Genomic DNA, 17,722 nt, shown 5'->3' on the forward strand with positions numbered 1-17,722 from the left:
TTTCAAGGTAAACTACTGCTAGGAATAGCGGTCCACACAACCCTTCTCCACAGGTAATGTAGCATCAATAGACTCCTGTCACTTGCACTTTGGCACTTCATGATGAAAAGATAACATAAAGGATGACTAGGGAGTTAAGGTTCTTGGAGCTGATGGCAAGGAAACCAACACATATAACACCTAATAAGTCTCCCACTTGTTATGGTACTCGGTAGTGCCCATATTGGATTGTGTTTGTATTTTCTGAAGACAAAACAAAATTTTGAATCTTGGTCTTAGTAGATTGTTTTTTATTGTGTGATTATGTGATGCATATTCAAAGCCTAGTGGCAAAAATGGAGAATCATTTTAGGAATTGAGTACTGCAAGTGGTTCTGAAGACATTTACAGGACACACATTTAATCGTCAAGCCCTATCTTGGAAACATCATCATTTCTTTGGAACACAGGAGGTCTGGACCATTGAATAAATGTGAGACCGTCTCAGCAGTATTTTGTTCACGCAAGGAAGAGCAAAATGAAGGCAAGAAGGAAAGAGGAGGGAGCAAGAGAGAGAGATAAACTGAGAGAGAAAGTGGTGCAATGACAGAAAAGGTGGGGAAAGTGAAGGAATCAGTGCAAGAGAGTGAGAGAAATGTGGGAGCGGGATTAACAAAATTTCAGCAGAAGAGATGCGAGTTTGAGGATGGTGGAGGAAAGGGAAAAGGGAAAAGAAAAGGATAGAGATTCATTAAAGCAGGGAATGGATATGGCCCATTAGGTGATTCCCAATAAGACTCTCCAGGCTGACTAATTCACCTGCAATCATTTACCCTATAGTAGGTTTGATCACAGGCACAAAGGCTGCATGATAATCAGCATGAAGAGGAAATAAGACCGTCTCTGCTGAATACATGCAGAGACATGTGTGCCCACATAGATGACACAGCACAGGCACTTTCTATTTTTCTCTCCTTCTTACTGTCTCATACAAACTCACTGTCACCATGTCTCAAGGTCATAAACAATTTTTGTTTCTTTCCTGCTGTGCTATTGGTGCTTCTTCCATGTACTGTGATAATTAACAATTAACCTTTAATCGACAATGCTTGTCAGAGATCAGACTTAACATGTCCATTAGTTTCATGTCAGTGCACAGCCAATATTAGCAGCCTTCACACACTTAATATTTCACGCAATCCAAAGTACACAAAGTCTGACCTTCTAGCTATTGAAGAGATGATTAACCTTTATGCTCATTTAGCCTCTGGTTCGCTTCATTACTTGATGAAATTTTAATTACAAAGCTGAAATCATGTTCCGAGCCCTCCCTAGAAATCCATATCTAAGCTCCCTTGAAGACTATCAGCTGATGTGAAAATTGAAGCCATCAACACACTTTGTCTTAGTTTGCTACTAGGGACAAAATAAAAAAAAAAACTTTAGCTGGATTTTAAGTTTAGAAATCTGTCAGTTCAAACTTTTGTCTGAAAAAAATCTCCCGACACTTCCGAAACCTCTTGGCTTGTCATTTTATTTTTTAAATTCCCAATGCCAAAAGTTGTGCATTCTGACTGTTCAGTCGCAGCAGGAACGCCGTATCAAATGGTTCTTCAAACCTCTTCACTGATTCTTGATCCAGAGCTTGACAAGGAATTCTCCAAAGCAGATGTTGTTTTCAATAGTTAATGGAAAAGCTGAACAGATATATCCCAGAGTAGAACTCACAAAACCCCAAAGCTATAGAAGTCTAATACACCTAAACAATATTCACGCCCACAATGCACACAGCTAAACAAAGCTCTGCGTCGCATCAAAGCACACAATACATAAGCTTATGTAACTGCATTCATGTTTGTATTAATACAAGTAAAAAGTAAAAATACAAATATGCATCTACTCACAGCCAGACATACTGAAGATGCATTCACACAGGGGCACATTACTGATCATTGGGCAATAAACAGGTTTATGTTATATTTAGCTGTTTGCTCCTCTTTTGCTCTTTGGCTTGTCCCTTGTCAACAGAAAACAGATTACGCAGAGAAGACAAGGCTGGCAGCTCTGGTTCAGCTGATGCCAGCGCACAGCATCTATTGTTCACCTACGGATTTGGAAACAAAAACAAGGTGCCGTGTCGTGTCATCCCAAGCCTCTTCCTGTGAAAGACTAACCTGTTTTCCAACCGCAATCTGTATCACAGACAGAAGCCGGATTCCCAGCTAATTCTCATTAAGACTACAGCAATGGAAAGGGACTATGAGGAAACACAGAGGATCTTAAGCCAGATTGGTTTCCACTTTTCTTCAACATGTTTTGAGAGGTGGGGAGGGGTAAAGTGGGGCATCACTTTCCCTGGCATCTCTTGTCATGCATGAATAATGGAATACATACATGTACGGGGAGTGAGGGAGTGAAATTGGGATTGAGAGTTTGAGACTGGATTGAGATTCCAGACACTTCATTTTATCATGAAAATAATTGACAAAAAACACTTTCTCTTCCCCACAGCTTAGGACAAAACTAATACTGTGCAATATCGGTTTGCTGTGGTAATAGACTTATACATTGTTGTTTGAAACAATCATTTACTGTATGTAGAACCTACCCTTAATCATGACTTCTTCCAAATTTGTATTATAATCCTGCTAAAAAGGGACATTATTTTTGACTGACAAAAGGACATCTGACAGCTGAATTCTGCTGTCTTCAAATTTCTTCAAAGGAGCTACAGTATAGTGAACTGAGAAATATGTTAAGTAGGTCATCAGCCTCATCAAGAAGTAACACTGGGAAATAGATAGAGACACTAGAAGGAAGAGAAATACAGTATAGATGGTGAGAGAATGAACAAACATCCAGATGCTAAATCAAAGATGCGAGTTGGCTTACAATAAGGAGGGACCTTGAATTTAACTATGAGCGCTCAAGGAAGCCTGGGAACATATGAGGAGAGTGGGTTGGAGAAGAAGAACAACAGGGGAAAAGGAAGGAAAAAGAAGAGACGAAGCGCATCAGGAAATACAGAATAGCAAGAGTTTTAGCACCTCAGGTTGCACAGCTAGACAGAATCACTCCAAACCTGCAGCTTCTGGAAATGCCAATTAGTGAAAATGAAAACAACGCAGGCCAATGATGGATAGACCCTCTACTCACTTGCAAATAATTGAAAGCATTATTCTTCAGTTGTTATCAAAAACTCAAGCAGAACACTGTCTCTGTCTCAGCTCACATACTGTAATACAAAGCCAGGAATATGAGCGAGAATATGAATCAAAAGTTATTCAGTATTCAGTTATTCTGATGAAGATGGGCTAAATCAGAAGTGGCTGCCACAGGCTGTCAGCTAGGTACCCTACTTACCTTTCCCCTGTCTTTGGTTTTGGCTACTCTATTCTGCTTATGTTGTACAATCTTGCTACTTCCTACCCTGTTTTTCTTTCTGTGCTCTTCTTCAGTTTTGCATTTTTTTTGTCAATTTAATTGCTATTCTTTGCTGCAACTGTCAGGTGAAAAAGTTGTATCTCAAGAGCCTTGTTTCTAGAAGAACCAAAATGCATTTTCAAGTTTAGTGTAGCTCATTGAGAAGCTTTGAGTCTATCAGACAAAGTTAAAACAAAACAATAAACAAAATTGAAGCTTTGAGGTTTTCAAAAATGCACCCACAGTGATCTGCACACACAGCCATACACGCTCTTTAGTGACAAGTCAAATGAGCATATCAAACCACTCTCATACAAAACTCTGACTTACATTCACTGACATCTTCTCCCTTGTTTCTCGGGTGGTAACATAGTTACCTGTTCCTTTGACAGATGACAACTCCCCTTCCTCCCATCATCCTGCCAGCTGAATTTGACAGGCTTTTTAAAGGCCTCTGTGAGTTGTGTTTTGTTCATTAATATCCCATTTCTCAAAAAGAATATGCATAATCTAAAAAGAATTTGGAGGAAAGCTTCATCCCTTGCAGCCTCATCTTTGAGGAGCACATCTCCTCCTCTTGTTGAGGAATCACATACTTAAGGTGTGCTGCTCTCACCTATTAAGTCTTCTTGACATAATAGAAATGAAGGTTGAACAATTAATTGAACTATTATCGAAATCGCAATATGGCACAAGCAATATGGCAGAAGCTGCAATTGTTTTGATAAAGTAGGATCCACAGGTGTTACTAATAACGTCAACAATGGCTGAAGTGGTAAGCCATGACAATGTGTCACTCAGCAAGACAACGCTAGGATCACAAACCTCTGCCCCTGTACACCTGTGACTATGTCCTACTTTGACATGTCAAAATGTCTTCTATGAAAAAGGCCTGATGCTCTTGTTGCGTCCTGTCCAGTATATACATCTGGTGCTGGACACAGCTTTGTCTCTATGACAGAGTGACAGCTGAGCTGTGGCTGGTAGTGCGCTTACATGACAGGTGAGTCCCCACGGCTCAGTCATGTCAGGTAATGGCAATCAAGCACAATGACGACAGATCCATCTGAAAATACAGATGATCGTCCCAGCCTAACCTCTATCTGTTGTCACTTGTTACTATCTGCATTTCTTATTGCAATAACGCTGCACTGTATGCTGCACATATAGTTGGTTCATTAATAAACTTGTAACATGGGTTTACTACAGAGAACCATTCAGAAGACAGAAGAGATGTCATTTCATATACACATCCTCAGGCTAATTTAGAGCTTGTAACTGAACCTGTCTAGCATGGAGGTGTAATCATCATTAGATTTACTACCAGCAGGCGTATTTTGTTTTATTAACATGAAGAACATTGTACAAAGCCGGGGCTTCAATCACTGTTGTTTGGGGCAATTTATGGAGGTGACAATGAACAAAACAATTGCGAGCACATTTCGCAAGCCAAAAGTTCAGCCCCATTTAAACATCAGAAAATCACCTGCATACCAAACAACTATGATTATGCAAAAGTGATTAAAAATCAGAGTGCCTGCAGTAGCAGAAACTTTTTTGTAATTTCACAGTACCCTCTCCACTCCAAAAAAAAGAAAATTCCAAAATATGGACCTTATACCTCCAGGTCACATTTTCCTTTCAGTGACTCAAAACTCAACCAATTCTTCTATCGTTTGTATTGTGCATTCAGTGCATTACCCTCATCAAAATTCTGGTGTTTTGGCAACTGGGCTCTGAGCACCATGACCAAGAGCCATTTTTTAATAATTTAGAGTGTTTCTCATTCACAATCTGCAGCGTGGCAAAGGATTGTGGTGCATCAACCACAACCTGTCAGCCACAGAGGTGTGATAAGCATTAGCTTTGCCTCTGGCAGATGGTTTGTTATGAAAATAAAGTGTGAGGAAAAAAACCTAGGATATTTTGCCACAATGTGAAATGTGCAAATCAAACTTCTATCAGTCTGCACAAACTGGACGTAGGTACTATGAATAGCAATTATTTTTCCTTTACACAACACTTTTTCCTTTTCTTTAGGAACTAAAAGGTTCCTGTGGCCCATTGTTGTCTGCGTTTCCACCGTGGCCTAAAATCCCAGGAAGATTATGCAAAATTATTACTTGACATTATATTATTCACAGCACTTTGAGGACATAACATGAACGAAAATATGCACGTAGAGGCTACAGTCCTCGCTGCAGTCGGCCCCGGTTCGAATCCCGCATTGGACGGCCCTTTACTGCATGTCATACCCCCTCTCTCTGCCTCCCCATTTCCTGTCTCTCTCTACTGTGCTATCATAAAGGCATAAAAAACCCAAAAAAAAAAAAAAAAAAGTTACAACAATTCATATTTTCCAGAAATCTTTCAGCAACCTCTCTGCAGCCAATACAAAATGCCCATCAAATTTCATTAGCATCTCGTCTTCTGTGTTTACAAGTGGCCTGATTGGTTCATACTGGCATCGTGGTAGCAGGGCTCTAAATACCGTGGGCAGGAATGCCAATGACCTGCCTGAAACTAATGGTCCATGCAGTAATGAAACTGAGAAGATAGTGACTGATTACCTGCACACCTCCCACTGCTCCCATTTCAGACACACCAATTTCAGTTTGTCTCCCTTCATTAGTCCTTGGCCTTGACCAGGCATCATGAATGAGGCTGTTACATACAGTCACAGGTGTGGGGCATTCAACAGTCAGCTTGTTATAATAATTTGGCCTTTGGAGAAAGACAGACAAAATAGATGTACTCAAAACAAATGTATGTGTACAGTATCTGTGTTTGTGTATCTGTTATAGCCATGTACAGTTCAATTCATCTTTCCCCTCATCCATCTACACTTAATAATAACATAAAGGCAAAATGAAAAAAAGGATTTTAGAAATTTTTCCAAATTTATCAAAAAGGAAAAAAAATGAAATATCACATTGGCAGTTATTCAGACCCTTTACTCAGTAGTAAGTGAGGCATTTTTGGCAGTGATTACAGCCTCACGTCTTTTGGGTATGACACGACAAGCTTTGCAAACCTGGATTTGGGGATTTTCTGCCATTCTTCTCTGCAGATCCTCTCAAGCTCTGTCAGATTGGATAGGAACTGTTGGTGGACAACCATTTTAAGATCTCTCCAGAGATGTTCGATTGGGTTCAAGTGACGGCTCTGGCTGGGTCACTCAAGGACATTCACCGAGTTGTCCCTAAGCCTGCATTGTTTTTGGCTGTGTGCTTAGGGTCACTGTTATGTAGGAAAGTGAACCTTCTGCCCTGTCTGAGGTCCTGAGCCATTTGGACCAGGCTTTCATTAAGGATAGCTCTCTACTTTTCCCTGTTCAGCTTTCCCTCAACCTGCCCAGTCTCCACTGAAAAGCACATCTACATATCTCAGTGTTTCCTTTTTATTAAATTTACAAAAATGTCTAAAATCTACTTTTCGCTTTGTCATTATGGGGTATTGGGTGGAGATTGATGAGGGACGAGATGAATATAAATGATTTTAGCATGAGGCTGCAACATAAAGAAATTAATTTTAATTCTAAACAAAATGATGACTGCTTTGAAATATGAGCATAAAGGAGGCAGGCGATTGATAACAAAAGGATGATATTATGCTTACGAAAATGATTAAGAAATGATTGAAAATTAATATAATGACACATTTTTGAAAAAACAATTATAAAAAGGTGAAAGGACAAAGAGGGTCACAGTATGGTACAGAGCAACCACAACTTTTCAAACTAAGACTTAGCTCTTAGAAGTACACAAAAGCAGTATAAGAAAGTATACCTGTTTTTCTTTTAAAGCCCAGGGAGGAAAATGATATGGGACAAACGCCCAGAATATTCCCTGAAGCATCGTAAGTGAAAACCCTAGGTCGATGCCCTGCCAGAGGAAGGTCCAGTGCAGTTAACTACTTAAAATTAATTGTCAAAGACAGAGCTAATATGGTGCTAATGCTAATTCACCATGTGTACTCAGCATATTCTGGAGATCTGAAGTGCACTGAGGACAATAAACTTTAGCAGATAAGTACTGCAAGGGAGCTATTAAAGCTGGAAGGTTCATTAGGAAATTTGACTCAAGTTTGTCTAAGCTGGAACATTCATATCGAGAACTACTGTGTAAGCATCACAGAGATTCAAGTGCTAACATAATAGCAATAATGAAAACAAAATCTGGCTTTCCTCCTGATTTGTTTTAGCTTCTCCCCTCCAGATTGCTTTCCCTGTACTCATCCCTTCCACTCTTTCCCTAACTCCATCTCTCTGGAGTCCAGTCTGTATCCCATTTCCCATACAGGTCCTATAGTGCTCTGCCTCCCCCCTCGTCAACATCTGTTCCCTATCCTTGCGCCAGGGGCAGTTACCCGCCAAGACACCCATACCATCGGCACCAGCTCTGTCGCTGCCTGCCAAGCAGCTGATCAAAGGGGACAGCTGTCGATTGGATCAGTATGCCAGCCAGTGTTGCTGCATGAATGAGAAATAGGCAGAGGAAGGAAAAAAAAATAAACATCCAGCCCCATCACCACCACTGTGCCATCCAGAAAAATGGTTTGCTTGGTTGTGGACAGCTGAAGCGATACGCCCTAAGCCTGGAGGAATAGTCGTAGTCTGTTTTTACCCTCAGCTAAGAGAATAATTAGCAGATCACAGATGGTGATGCTCAGGAGTATAGGGACAATAGGACAAGGAGATTAAATAGATTGGATATTGTCTGGTATTCTGTAAAAGGCTCATACATGCACGATGAGAGAACCTGTAGCACAGTTTAACTCTGCATGAAGAGCAGAGCCCTGACAAGCCCATAGAACAGATTTGTTTGCCAATGAGGTCGCATATACTGAGAAGGAGGTACCAGTGGCAAATGTGGAACAGTGGAATCCCTGGATGATTCAAGGTGTTAAAACGGACAGAGAATAGAGGGATTTAAGACATTCATTGCATCAGACCTTTTGACAAGCTCTTCGTGAGACCACCAAATTTTCTGCTTGTGTCCCCCATAGCTAATTGCTTAGTTACCTACCTTTGTATGCATGCGTAGTTGGTCTAGTCTTCAACACCTTGCAGCAAAATCTGCGTTGTTTGAAGTTCAGAGATGAAAGAAACTGGTGTCTTTCCAACCAGTTGGGTTTATTCTACACAAAATTAAATTAAATTAGTATAGCAACAGCAGACATTTTGCCCTCTACATGCACACTTTTTCTCAGCAAAGCTTTGAGCCAAAAGACCAAACACACAAACTGTTTGCTATATTTTCCTCTCAATAAATCTATCAAATAAAATCAATTAGTTCAAAGCAATTCCTTACATACAAAAGTGGCTAGCTTTGTTTTTTCATTATGAAACTGAAAATGAATAACAAATGCATAAATTAGAATGAATGCAATGAGTGTATGAGAGACACAATAACAGCTCTAAGAGGCTGTATACAGCAGGGTCAATGATAGGCTCCCAACATGCTCACAGTGACAATGCTAACATGCCAATGTTTAGAGGGACATTTTGACCATGGTGAACATCTTAGTTTAACATGTTACAATGTAAACATTTGCTAATGAATGCTAACACAAAGATGCAGCTGAGCTTGATAGGAATATCATTAGTTTTGCAAGTATTAAGTCAAATTGCAATTTTAGCCTGATGATGGGGCAATATCCAAAGTCATTAAAATTCATCTTCTGGGCGCCATTAATAGCTGTACAATATTGAACTGCACTCCACCCCACAGTCCCAGTCACAGATAGACCCACCAGAACATTGCCATCCCCAGAGCTACACCAATGGTTTGGCTAACAAACACTAAACGTAAAATGTGAACTACAATACGAAAAAACATGGGAGGTCATCTGAATAAAACTGAATAAACAGCAGCTTTAGACGACAATGGACTCCTGCGCTGTGCTCCTTTGAAGAAAAGACAATAATTGAGAATTTGAGAACTCTACCTAGCTAGTGGTTACCTTCACTTCAAACTAGCATGTTACAACAACAACAACAACAACAACAACAACCATACTCAACATTTAATAATTAAACACAGCAGCACTGAAACAAGCGTGCAACCCTTGAAAATACACTTTACTTTAAATACACTTTAATACAATTTTTAACACTCGGCACGGACTCACCTTTTTCAGAAAAACTTCCAGCTGACGGAGGAGTGTCCAAAATCAACCTGCCTTCTTCACTTCAGAGACAATGTCCGTTACTAACGCGTTCATATGTGTTAAAATTAAACGCTATCCAGGTTGAAGGAAATCTTATTCAGCGCCTTATTAGACGGGAGAAACAATATCTGAAAGGTGTAAAGAAACAAAAAACTAATTTAATCCAATTTAGGAGGAGATATTTTTAAATCCAAGATGGCGGACGATCCTCGGTTACCAGTTGGTTGGCGCTCGTGCAGCACTGTGCTCAGTCAAAGATCCTCTGGCTCAGTGCGTCCACCAGTGGCTGGAGAATGTATTACAACAATACTAAAAAGTCTCATACTGTATAATATAAACCTTACCCTAAACCCAAGAATTTAATAGGTTAAATACCTTATAATTTAGCAACAAGTTTGACATAATGGAGGTATACACTGCTAATTTATTACCTGCACGGCTAAAATGAATGTTGTCTAATACAACAATCCTGTAACAAATTCTTCCTTCATATGAAGACTAAATTGTTCAGTTTTTTGTTCTACTATCAACTATATGATCATTTTGGAGGATAGTTTGTGGTGGTGGTGAACTGTATTGCTTTACATAGAGAGGCATTTTCTGTCTTGCTGTCTGATTAAGATTAAAGACATCTGGCAAGATGCTGCTGTATAAAGTTCCCCAAGGTTCAGTCTCCCATGTCAGCAAGCATCTATCAGTTCCTACCAGCTCCTAGTGTGCACTTTTCTGTAGCTGAGTCTGACCTTTAACCTCCATTTGGAGGGCTGGAATATTTCACTAACACATTCATATAATTATTAAAACATCCTCTATATGAGTTATGTTTTTGTTACACTGCAGTATGCTAATCTTTACTAAGTCTAGCAAACGGACTGCACTTCACTGGAGCTTGACAGTCTAATAATGTGCTAAGTCACAGAGAGCTGCCTCTGAGCAGGATTAAAATACTTTGGAAAGATTGCTGATAACTCATGCAATCTTGTTTTGACAAAGTTTCACATGAGAATATTGGATTGTTATGTAATTAAACCAAATCCACCGTCACATTTTGCCTAATTGTCACATTAATATTAATAACAATAACAGTACCCTTCTTTTTGCAATGGGACCCAAAAAGGAATAAGTACCACCTCTCCCCTGTGTGTGCTAGTTTGTTACTTACAAAACTTCTTTGCCTTTACAAACAAGCTGATTCTTGCAGTGGATTACAGAGGTTGGAGTGGTAAACTAACTAAAGCACCTCAGGGAGCCCAGAGGATGTGAGCACACTGTCTATAAGGAGTTAGAATACGTACAGTAGCCCCAGATCCAATTAGGGTGCACAATCGCTTGGCTACTATTGCATTATTGAAGCGTGTTATGGAGCGGCTGGACCATGCATGATAGTGAATGCTATTAAGAGAAAACTTATCCAGCATGGAGAAGTTGCCTCCTTGAATTACTTTGTGTTGAATTTGCACAGGTGCCACAACACAAGATGATTGAAATGGATCTGGGGACTAATATGTCAGTAATCACTTTTCTAATGAACTCTAGTAGAGAGGAAACGAGAGAGAAAAGAGTAGAAAGTTACACGATGATGATTTACTTGTTGACATTTTGTGATGAAGAAAGAATGAGAGTACTGTAAGATTAGGGAGGAGCAGGAAGGTTTGATTTATAACCACCAACAGGAAACAGGACAGCCAAGCAAGACCAAGGTAAATGTCCTTAATGGAACATCACACAGTCTTTAAGAATAATTAATGCATGCAGGTACAAGTGAGTAATAAAAAGTTTTAAAAAGTTTGCTTTTTGGGGTGGGTTTGGAGGGCTGGAGTAAGAGGTGAAGAGGCTAATTACCTTTCATCCTTCATTTGGAGTTCAGTTACAGCTCAGCATAGTCACTGCAAACATGTAATAATGATACAACTTCTCACTGTGTGATCAATTCCTTGATAAATAGCAATGCTAAGGTCCTGGCTGGATGACACTGAGGAATTGGCAATAATGAGGCCTATACTCCTCATACTAGGAATGGGTGTATGAGATGGTTCTAAGTGCAGGGAGCAAGTGCTGCATATGAAACACTTTAAGCAGTGGGATGAATTTCTGATCAGCGTGTATGAAATTTCCTCAAGTGATTCAAATATATTACCTTTAAATATTTACAGGGTTGGTCAACCATTACAGTCCTAACAAGGCAATAAACACAGCAGACAGTGAGTGAAAAAAATGACAACGAAGGGGAAAAGCGTACTTGTTATAAAAATTTTATTTAGAATAAAACAACATAGCCATATTACACGTAGTGTGGTCAATCTATTTTACATACCTCAGGAGAAGCGACACAGTTCTGCCATGGTACGGTTCATCATGATTGTAATCATTAAAATTATCACCAACATCCATCATCAGTCTACAGTCAGAGGAGGTTATAGTAGTGTTGTTCAGTCTCACAAGTTTTACAGGATAGCATATAGCACAACAACACAACGCAGTGAGGGACCAGTGCTAGAAGGCCAGTGGAAAAACCAACAACAGATAAAGTAATACTCTTCGTAACGGGTGGCTAGCTTCAGCAGGCCACACACCCATTGTGGTACAGTAATAATAACTTCTTTTTTTTTTTTTACTTGGTATCTCCTCGTTGCAGTGTACACAAATACAGTAAGCTAAAGCTTAAAATGCTAAACCAGGTTGTTCATGTTCTGTAAATGATCACAACTGTTTTAAACAAGTTTACGAACCACAAAAACAAAACTGTGTCTATGAGTCTGAGGTAGCAAGGCAATCATGGCTTTCCTCTGATTTCTGATCATATATCTTTAAAAAAAACTATTCTACATAATGATGGTGGGCCTCTTACAAACCCAGATTCAGAACAACTTTAGATTTAAATCTATATTTTCGAAAACTTCTCTCTTTATACACAATCCAACTTTAATTCATCAACTCTCGTCTTCCACACGTGGAATGACTAACTGTATAGGCACAGAAGGGGTAAACTTTACATTAACAAATCGCAGTCGACACAAAGTCTGCCGGCATACCAATGCTTTAAAGGGGAACTTGACATCAAGCATGCTACAAGATAGATCTTCAAAACAAAACAGACGGTTGTGACTGTCTATATCTTCAAAGTGATCCTTTCAGCCACTGAATGTCATTACTCAGGAAATGTGCGTGCTCCCAGATACGGAAGAAAATCTGTGGCTAACTTCCATTGACAATAGCAACTGGGGGCTGGAGGGTTCAAAGCAGTGGAATGACAAAAACAAAATTAACAGTTTGATTCCCAGTGAAGGCAGAACTTAACAAGAACAAAACATAAATCCCAAACCACCCTCTGGAAAAACAAAAAGCATGTTTAACTATACAAAGCCCCGTGTCCATATACTCATCTGCATATCTAAACAAATCTCTGACAAATGTTGAACCAAGTTCAGGTACAATCTACAGTTCATAAAATGTACAATTTGCATAGTACAAGACAAGGTGGCAAAAGTAGTTAAGTTGTCCGGTCCTGTGCGTCTTTGGGATTTAGGGTCGGGGGGTTGTTTGTTTGGGAATGGTACTGTCTCTTCCAACACTCACCACACACACGCATTCATGTGTGCATAAACAAACACGCGCTATCCTGTGTGGTGACATTCATCACATCACCTGCAAAACAGAGAGTACACACATGAAATCATCAAGTTGGATCACACAACGGAAGTTACACATTTTAAAACACAACAGTGAATGTAAGGTATAATATGTGTTTGGGTTCAAGCAGAACCACTGACAGTTAGTACTCCAGCAGGTGCAGCAGGTGAACCTGCCTCATTTCTCTTCATCAAGACATCACTGTGTGGAAACATCAGAAGTTCGAATAAAGTAATCGGGTTTGAAAGCTGGTAAATGGACTGCAGTCCCTCAAGCCAGTTACAGTCCATTAGGAGCTCAGTGTGGAGGAAAGGAAGGAGGCGGGCGCGGATGATGCAGGAAAGATTTTACAAAACATAGCTGTCTTCCTAGAAACGGAATTAGGTACTTGAACCTATTCACCCATGCCTTTGTGTGAAAATCAGCAGAGAGCGTACTGTGAACAGTATTTGCCAAGGACGGTGCAAAAAGGAAAAGATGAAAAGGCTGACTTAAATACCAGTAAAAGTAGAGTGTGGTTCACTTCATTTTCTACATGTACTGAATTCAAAGCGCATATTACGGGTGTCATACATTATCATGATAAAGTTGATCTGGCTTAAATTAAATTCAAAGGTGTAAAATGTTGAAAGGGAAGAGTTGAGGTGGAATGGTCATCGAAGAAGAAAGCAGAAAAGAAAGTAGGAGATGAAAATGATATGCAACAGCCACGACAAATGAATTCATAGCAAACAGGCAGTTGGATTGGTGTGTGAAGGTATTAGCTGTGTGTGAAGAGACAAGCAGAGCAGCTTAAAAAGACACCGTGAGAGATGAGGAATAGAGCGAGCGGAGGGGCACCAGGGTGTGGTAAATAATTACAGTGGGAAGAGGTCAGTGACAACGGCTTTCACAACAACTCTGTCCCAAAATGCACCTTGGCCTCAGACTGGGGGAGTGAGAGGAGCTGCTAATGGCACTCCCTAGAGATCCATTAGCTGTCTCTTTCTCACAGGCCACCAAATGTGGAAGGATGAGCCAGGTGAATGCTACAGAGAAGACTACTTTTGTGGCAGAAGCTGTAATTACTTCTAAAGTGTTGCTCTCCAACTTCTCACACCTTTATTAATTACTAAAATACAGACCCAAAAACTGTGTCTACTCCATTGTGTGTGCACACACACAATGGAACAAACACAAAGAAAACAGGAGCTTCTGCAGAAGCTGCAAATACACAGACTGATTTTAAGTACTGTTGTGTGTCTAGAAGTGTGGAAGAACTATGTCTTACCTGTGGTCTTGAGGGGAGGCTTGAGGCTGTGGGAGACAAAACAAAGAGACAATAGAATAGTTTAACACTTGAACTCCCCAGTTCATCTCTGTTTTATAAGTCTACACTAAATTATCAGCCTCTGGGTCCCTCCCACATATTCATGCACAAACTCAGCTCTGTGCTGCTCGGCCCCGGTGCCTGGGAGCTGTGCAGTAACCAAATGCTAATAGCGCTTGCTGGTGCGTCTGGCAGATTAGAATGGATTTTTAACTAAAGCCCTCATAGGAGTTTCAACTCAAAAAATTCGAAGGCAATCTAAAGCAAGTGAGCTCTAACTCGCTTTTCGAAGATTTTTATTTATTTTTCTATTTGATTAGCGTCCCCAGAGGTGGGTATTCTTTCAAAGTCTGTTATAAAGAGTAATGAGGGTCTAAGGTTTTTCCTGATCATATCAAATCCTAAATTGAAATGATAATTAAAAAAAAAACCTCAAGGCCGCTGTTTAAAATCTATGTTTGACAAAGCATTTCATCGGAATCAAAACCACAAAGTCACAATGCAGTGGAGCCAGCACGCACCACACAATAATTCCAGTTTCTGAAAAAGCACACGCTATATACCACTCTTCACTGAAACACAGTGTCACACACACACTTTTGAATTCATGACTACAGATGAGTGCATAGCTGCGCACGTTGCCATTATTTATACATGGCACTCCACAGTGCACTCGCACACACACTCACACTCACAAACATGCATACACCATCCACAAACAAAGCTGGATGGCATGAAAAAAAAAAGAGATAAAAGAAAGAGAGCAGGAAGGAGAAGACAGAAGGGTTGACTAAACTAGTTAGAGGAAGTGAAGGAGACAATCAAAACATACAGGATGAATCTCAATGAAATTTTAAATTATGTTGATTGTATCAGGAAAATACCGCCGTTTCTCTTCATTCTGTTCCTATGTCATTTATTGCTGCTACGTTGTACTGCCATGGCGTGATCAAACTCTTAGTATCAATTGAATCAATTAAAAACAATGAAAGGAACATCTGTAAAAAAAAAAAAAAGATGAAGGTAAACTGTGGACTGAAAATTCTAATGTCATAGATTCCCAAATTCAGTAGATGCTATTTCACAAACTAACACATCTACAAATTCCAGTTTACTATTGCTATTATAATAATAATATGTAACATGTTAGAAAGCAGCAGCAAAGATTAAAGCTTAAATCAGCAATTTTGTTGACCTGAGACAATTAGTCAACTACAAGAGTTGATCAACAGATAATTAATTGGCAACTACTCTGATAAAAGCTTAATAGTCTCAGTCATGTTTAAAGCAAAAGTGGCAAACATTTTCTAGTTCTAGCTTTTCAGTTGTGAGGATTTGCTGCTTCTCTTTCTCATATATGGCTTTAAACTGAACCTCTTTTGGACTGTTAGTCAGAATCAGGTTTCACTTTGTATTTTGGGAAGATGTGGTGAAAAAAAATTGTGATTTTTCAACTATTTTTACTCGTTAATAATCATCAATGTAAATAATTGTTGCAGCCCTATAATATTTTGTAACTGAAATAAAGTCTACCGATTTACATTTCAGTGAAACTATTCTCTAAACTATTTCTCACATAAGAAACGCACATACAAACTGGCCTAATTCACACATCTTATAAGCCACACATGAATTATCCCTGCGAGGGATGAGGCATGAACAGTTAAATGGAGTGGCATGCGCTATTTTTCTGCTGACCAGCGACCTTGTGGCAAAACACAGACCTGCCCTCAGAGGCTGGGAATATACGGTGGGGGGAGTAGGAGTGGGAAACTTACGACTGCATGCAGGGAAGGAGTTGTTAATCTGCTCCATTACATCTGCCAGGTCAGAGCTGCTGTTGTGGGAGTCTAGCAGCTCATCTGAACACACACGCGCACACACATGCACGCACACACACACACACACACACACACACACACACACACACACAGAGGGTGAATTTCAGTTACCACAGACACACTTGGACATGGTACCACACAACAGTGAACACCAAATTTCCATTTGCAGAGAAACAATGTGAAAGTCTTGTGAGCAATGCTCAAACTTTCATTGTACCTGAAGCAAAATGTTGTAAAATGATGAAAAATGTAGCTTCTGCCATAGTGACAAAATTCAAAGGACAGACCTTCATATATCAAGATCAATGGTAGCGTGAGTGTCTGAGGCTGAGTATACAAGTTTCTTTGAGCTTGAATGTCTCACCTGAGTTTTCACTAAGTGGCCCTCGATCTTGCGCAGCAGGAGAGGACACTCCATTTACCCTTGAGTCCACATCCGGCTGACAGAGAGAGAAAGAGTGAGAGTGAGAGAGAGTCGAAGGAAGAAAACAAAAAAGAAAACTCCATCATTATAACACAATTATTCCGCTTGGCATCCGCTTGACAACTTCAAAATTAGCCTTGCTTCACTGCGGCAGGCAGAGACAAGGGAATACCAGAGGGCAGCACAATGAGGCTGTTGTCATGTGTACAAAAACATTTCTCATAAACAATAATAAACATGCTACAGTATGAATCACATTCAAAGGAAATTTTCACAGATTTTTTTGTGTTGTAGCTAATTGTTGTTTGCTGAGGGATTTCAGTGAGTGTGACAAAAAAAACAACCGCCAACATGAAAGATTAAAATGAAGGTCACGCTACTCAGCCAAGAGATATAACAAATATTCCTATGTCCATGATTATACATGTTGCACGCTGTGTAATGAAATATGTTAGTTTCTGCCTCGACACAGAAGACATATATTTGTCTCGTCTTTCTATCCACAGGTTTCTGCCCTCACACCTGTAGCCGAGCCTCTCATTTGAAAATCCATCTCTCTTGAGGCAGATGTGTCTGACATTAATGCAGCCAGCACAGTAGCAGACAGTGAATACAGATGACCTACAGTAATCTAAAAAACAAAGTTGATATTCAGGATGTTTTTTGACAGAGCCTTGCCTGTAATAGATTGCACCACTGTTGTTCTTGTTCAAAATGCTTTCCACTGTTGTCTGTGTGATGTTTCTGCTCTGCAGCCTCATCTTGATATCGGCCACTGAGCTCAAACTGACTTACAGGACTTGCAATAAATGTGTGGCCCAGAATGTTTTGAATATCACTGAAAAGACTGTTTCAGGCAAAAGGGAGAATTTTAGAAGAGATAGTAGTAGAGATTTTAATAGAGATTCACTGATAAACTGATCGTTTGTGATCCCATTTTTTCAT

The 17,722-nt window shown here is 39.8% G+C and overlaps 1 protein-coding gene across 2 annotated transcripts in view; it reads right to left on the reverse strand.

The window, feature by feature from the left end:
• Positions 1 to 11,811: 11,811 nt before the first annotated feature.
• The window catches only part of utrn (utrophin), a 168,588-nt gene continuing 162,677 nt past the window's right edge, over positions 11,812 to 17,722 (reverse strand). For both annotated transcript variants that reach the window (XM_022737918.1, XM_022737919.1), the window contains 4 exons: positions 16,718 to 16,793; positions 16,291 to 16,374; positions 14,474 to 14,499; positions 11,812 to 13,218 (listed from right to left, as the gene is read on the reverse strand). In XM_022737918.1, the coding sequence (XP_022593639.1) occupies positions 13,210 to 13,218; positions 14,474 to 14,499; positions 16,291 to 16,374; positions 16,718 to 16,793 (195 nt within the window). In that variant the 3' untranslated portion in view covers positions 11,812 to 13,209. The remainder of the gene's footprint in view (positions 13,219 to 14,473; positions 14,500 to 16,290; positions 16,375 to 16,717; positions 16,794 to 17,722) is intronic.

Source organism: Seriola dumerili, unplaced genomic scaffold (genome assembly GCF_002260705.1).
Source record: "Seriola dumerili isolate Sdu_G_001 unplaced genomic scaffold, Sdu_1.0 BDQW01000025.1, whole genome shotgun sequence".
Taxonomy (NCBI): Eukaryota; Metazoa; Chordata; class Actinopteri; order Carangiformes; family Carangidae; genus Seriola; species Seriola dumerili.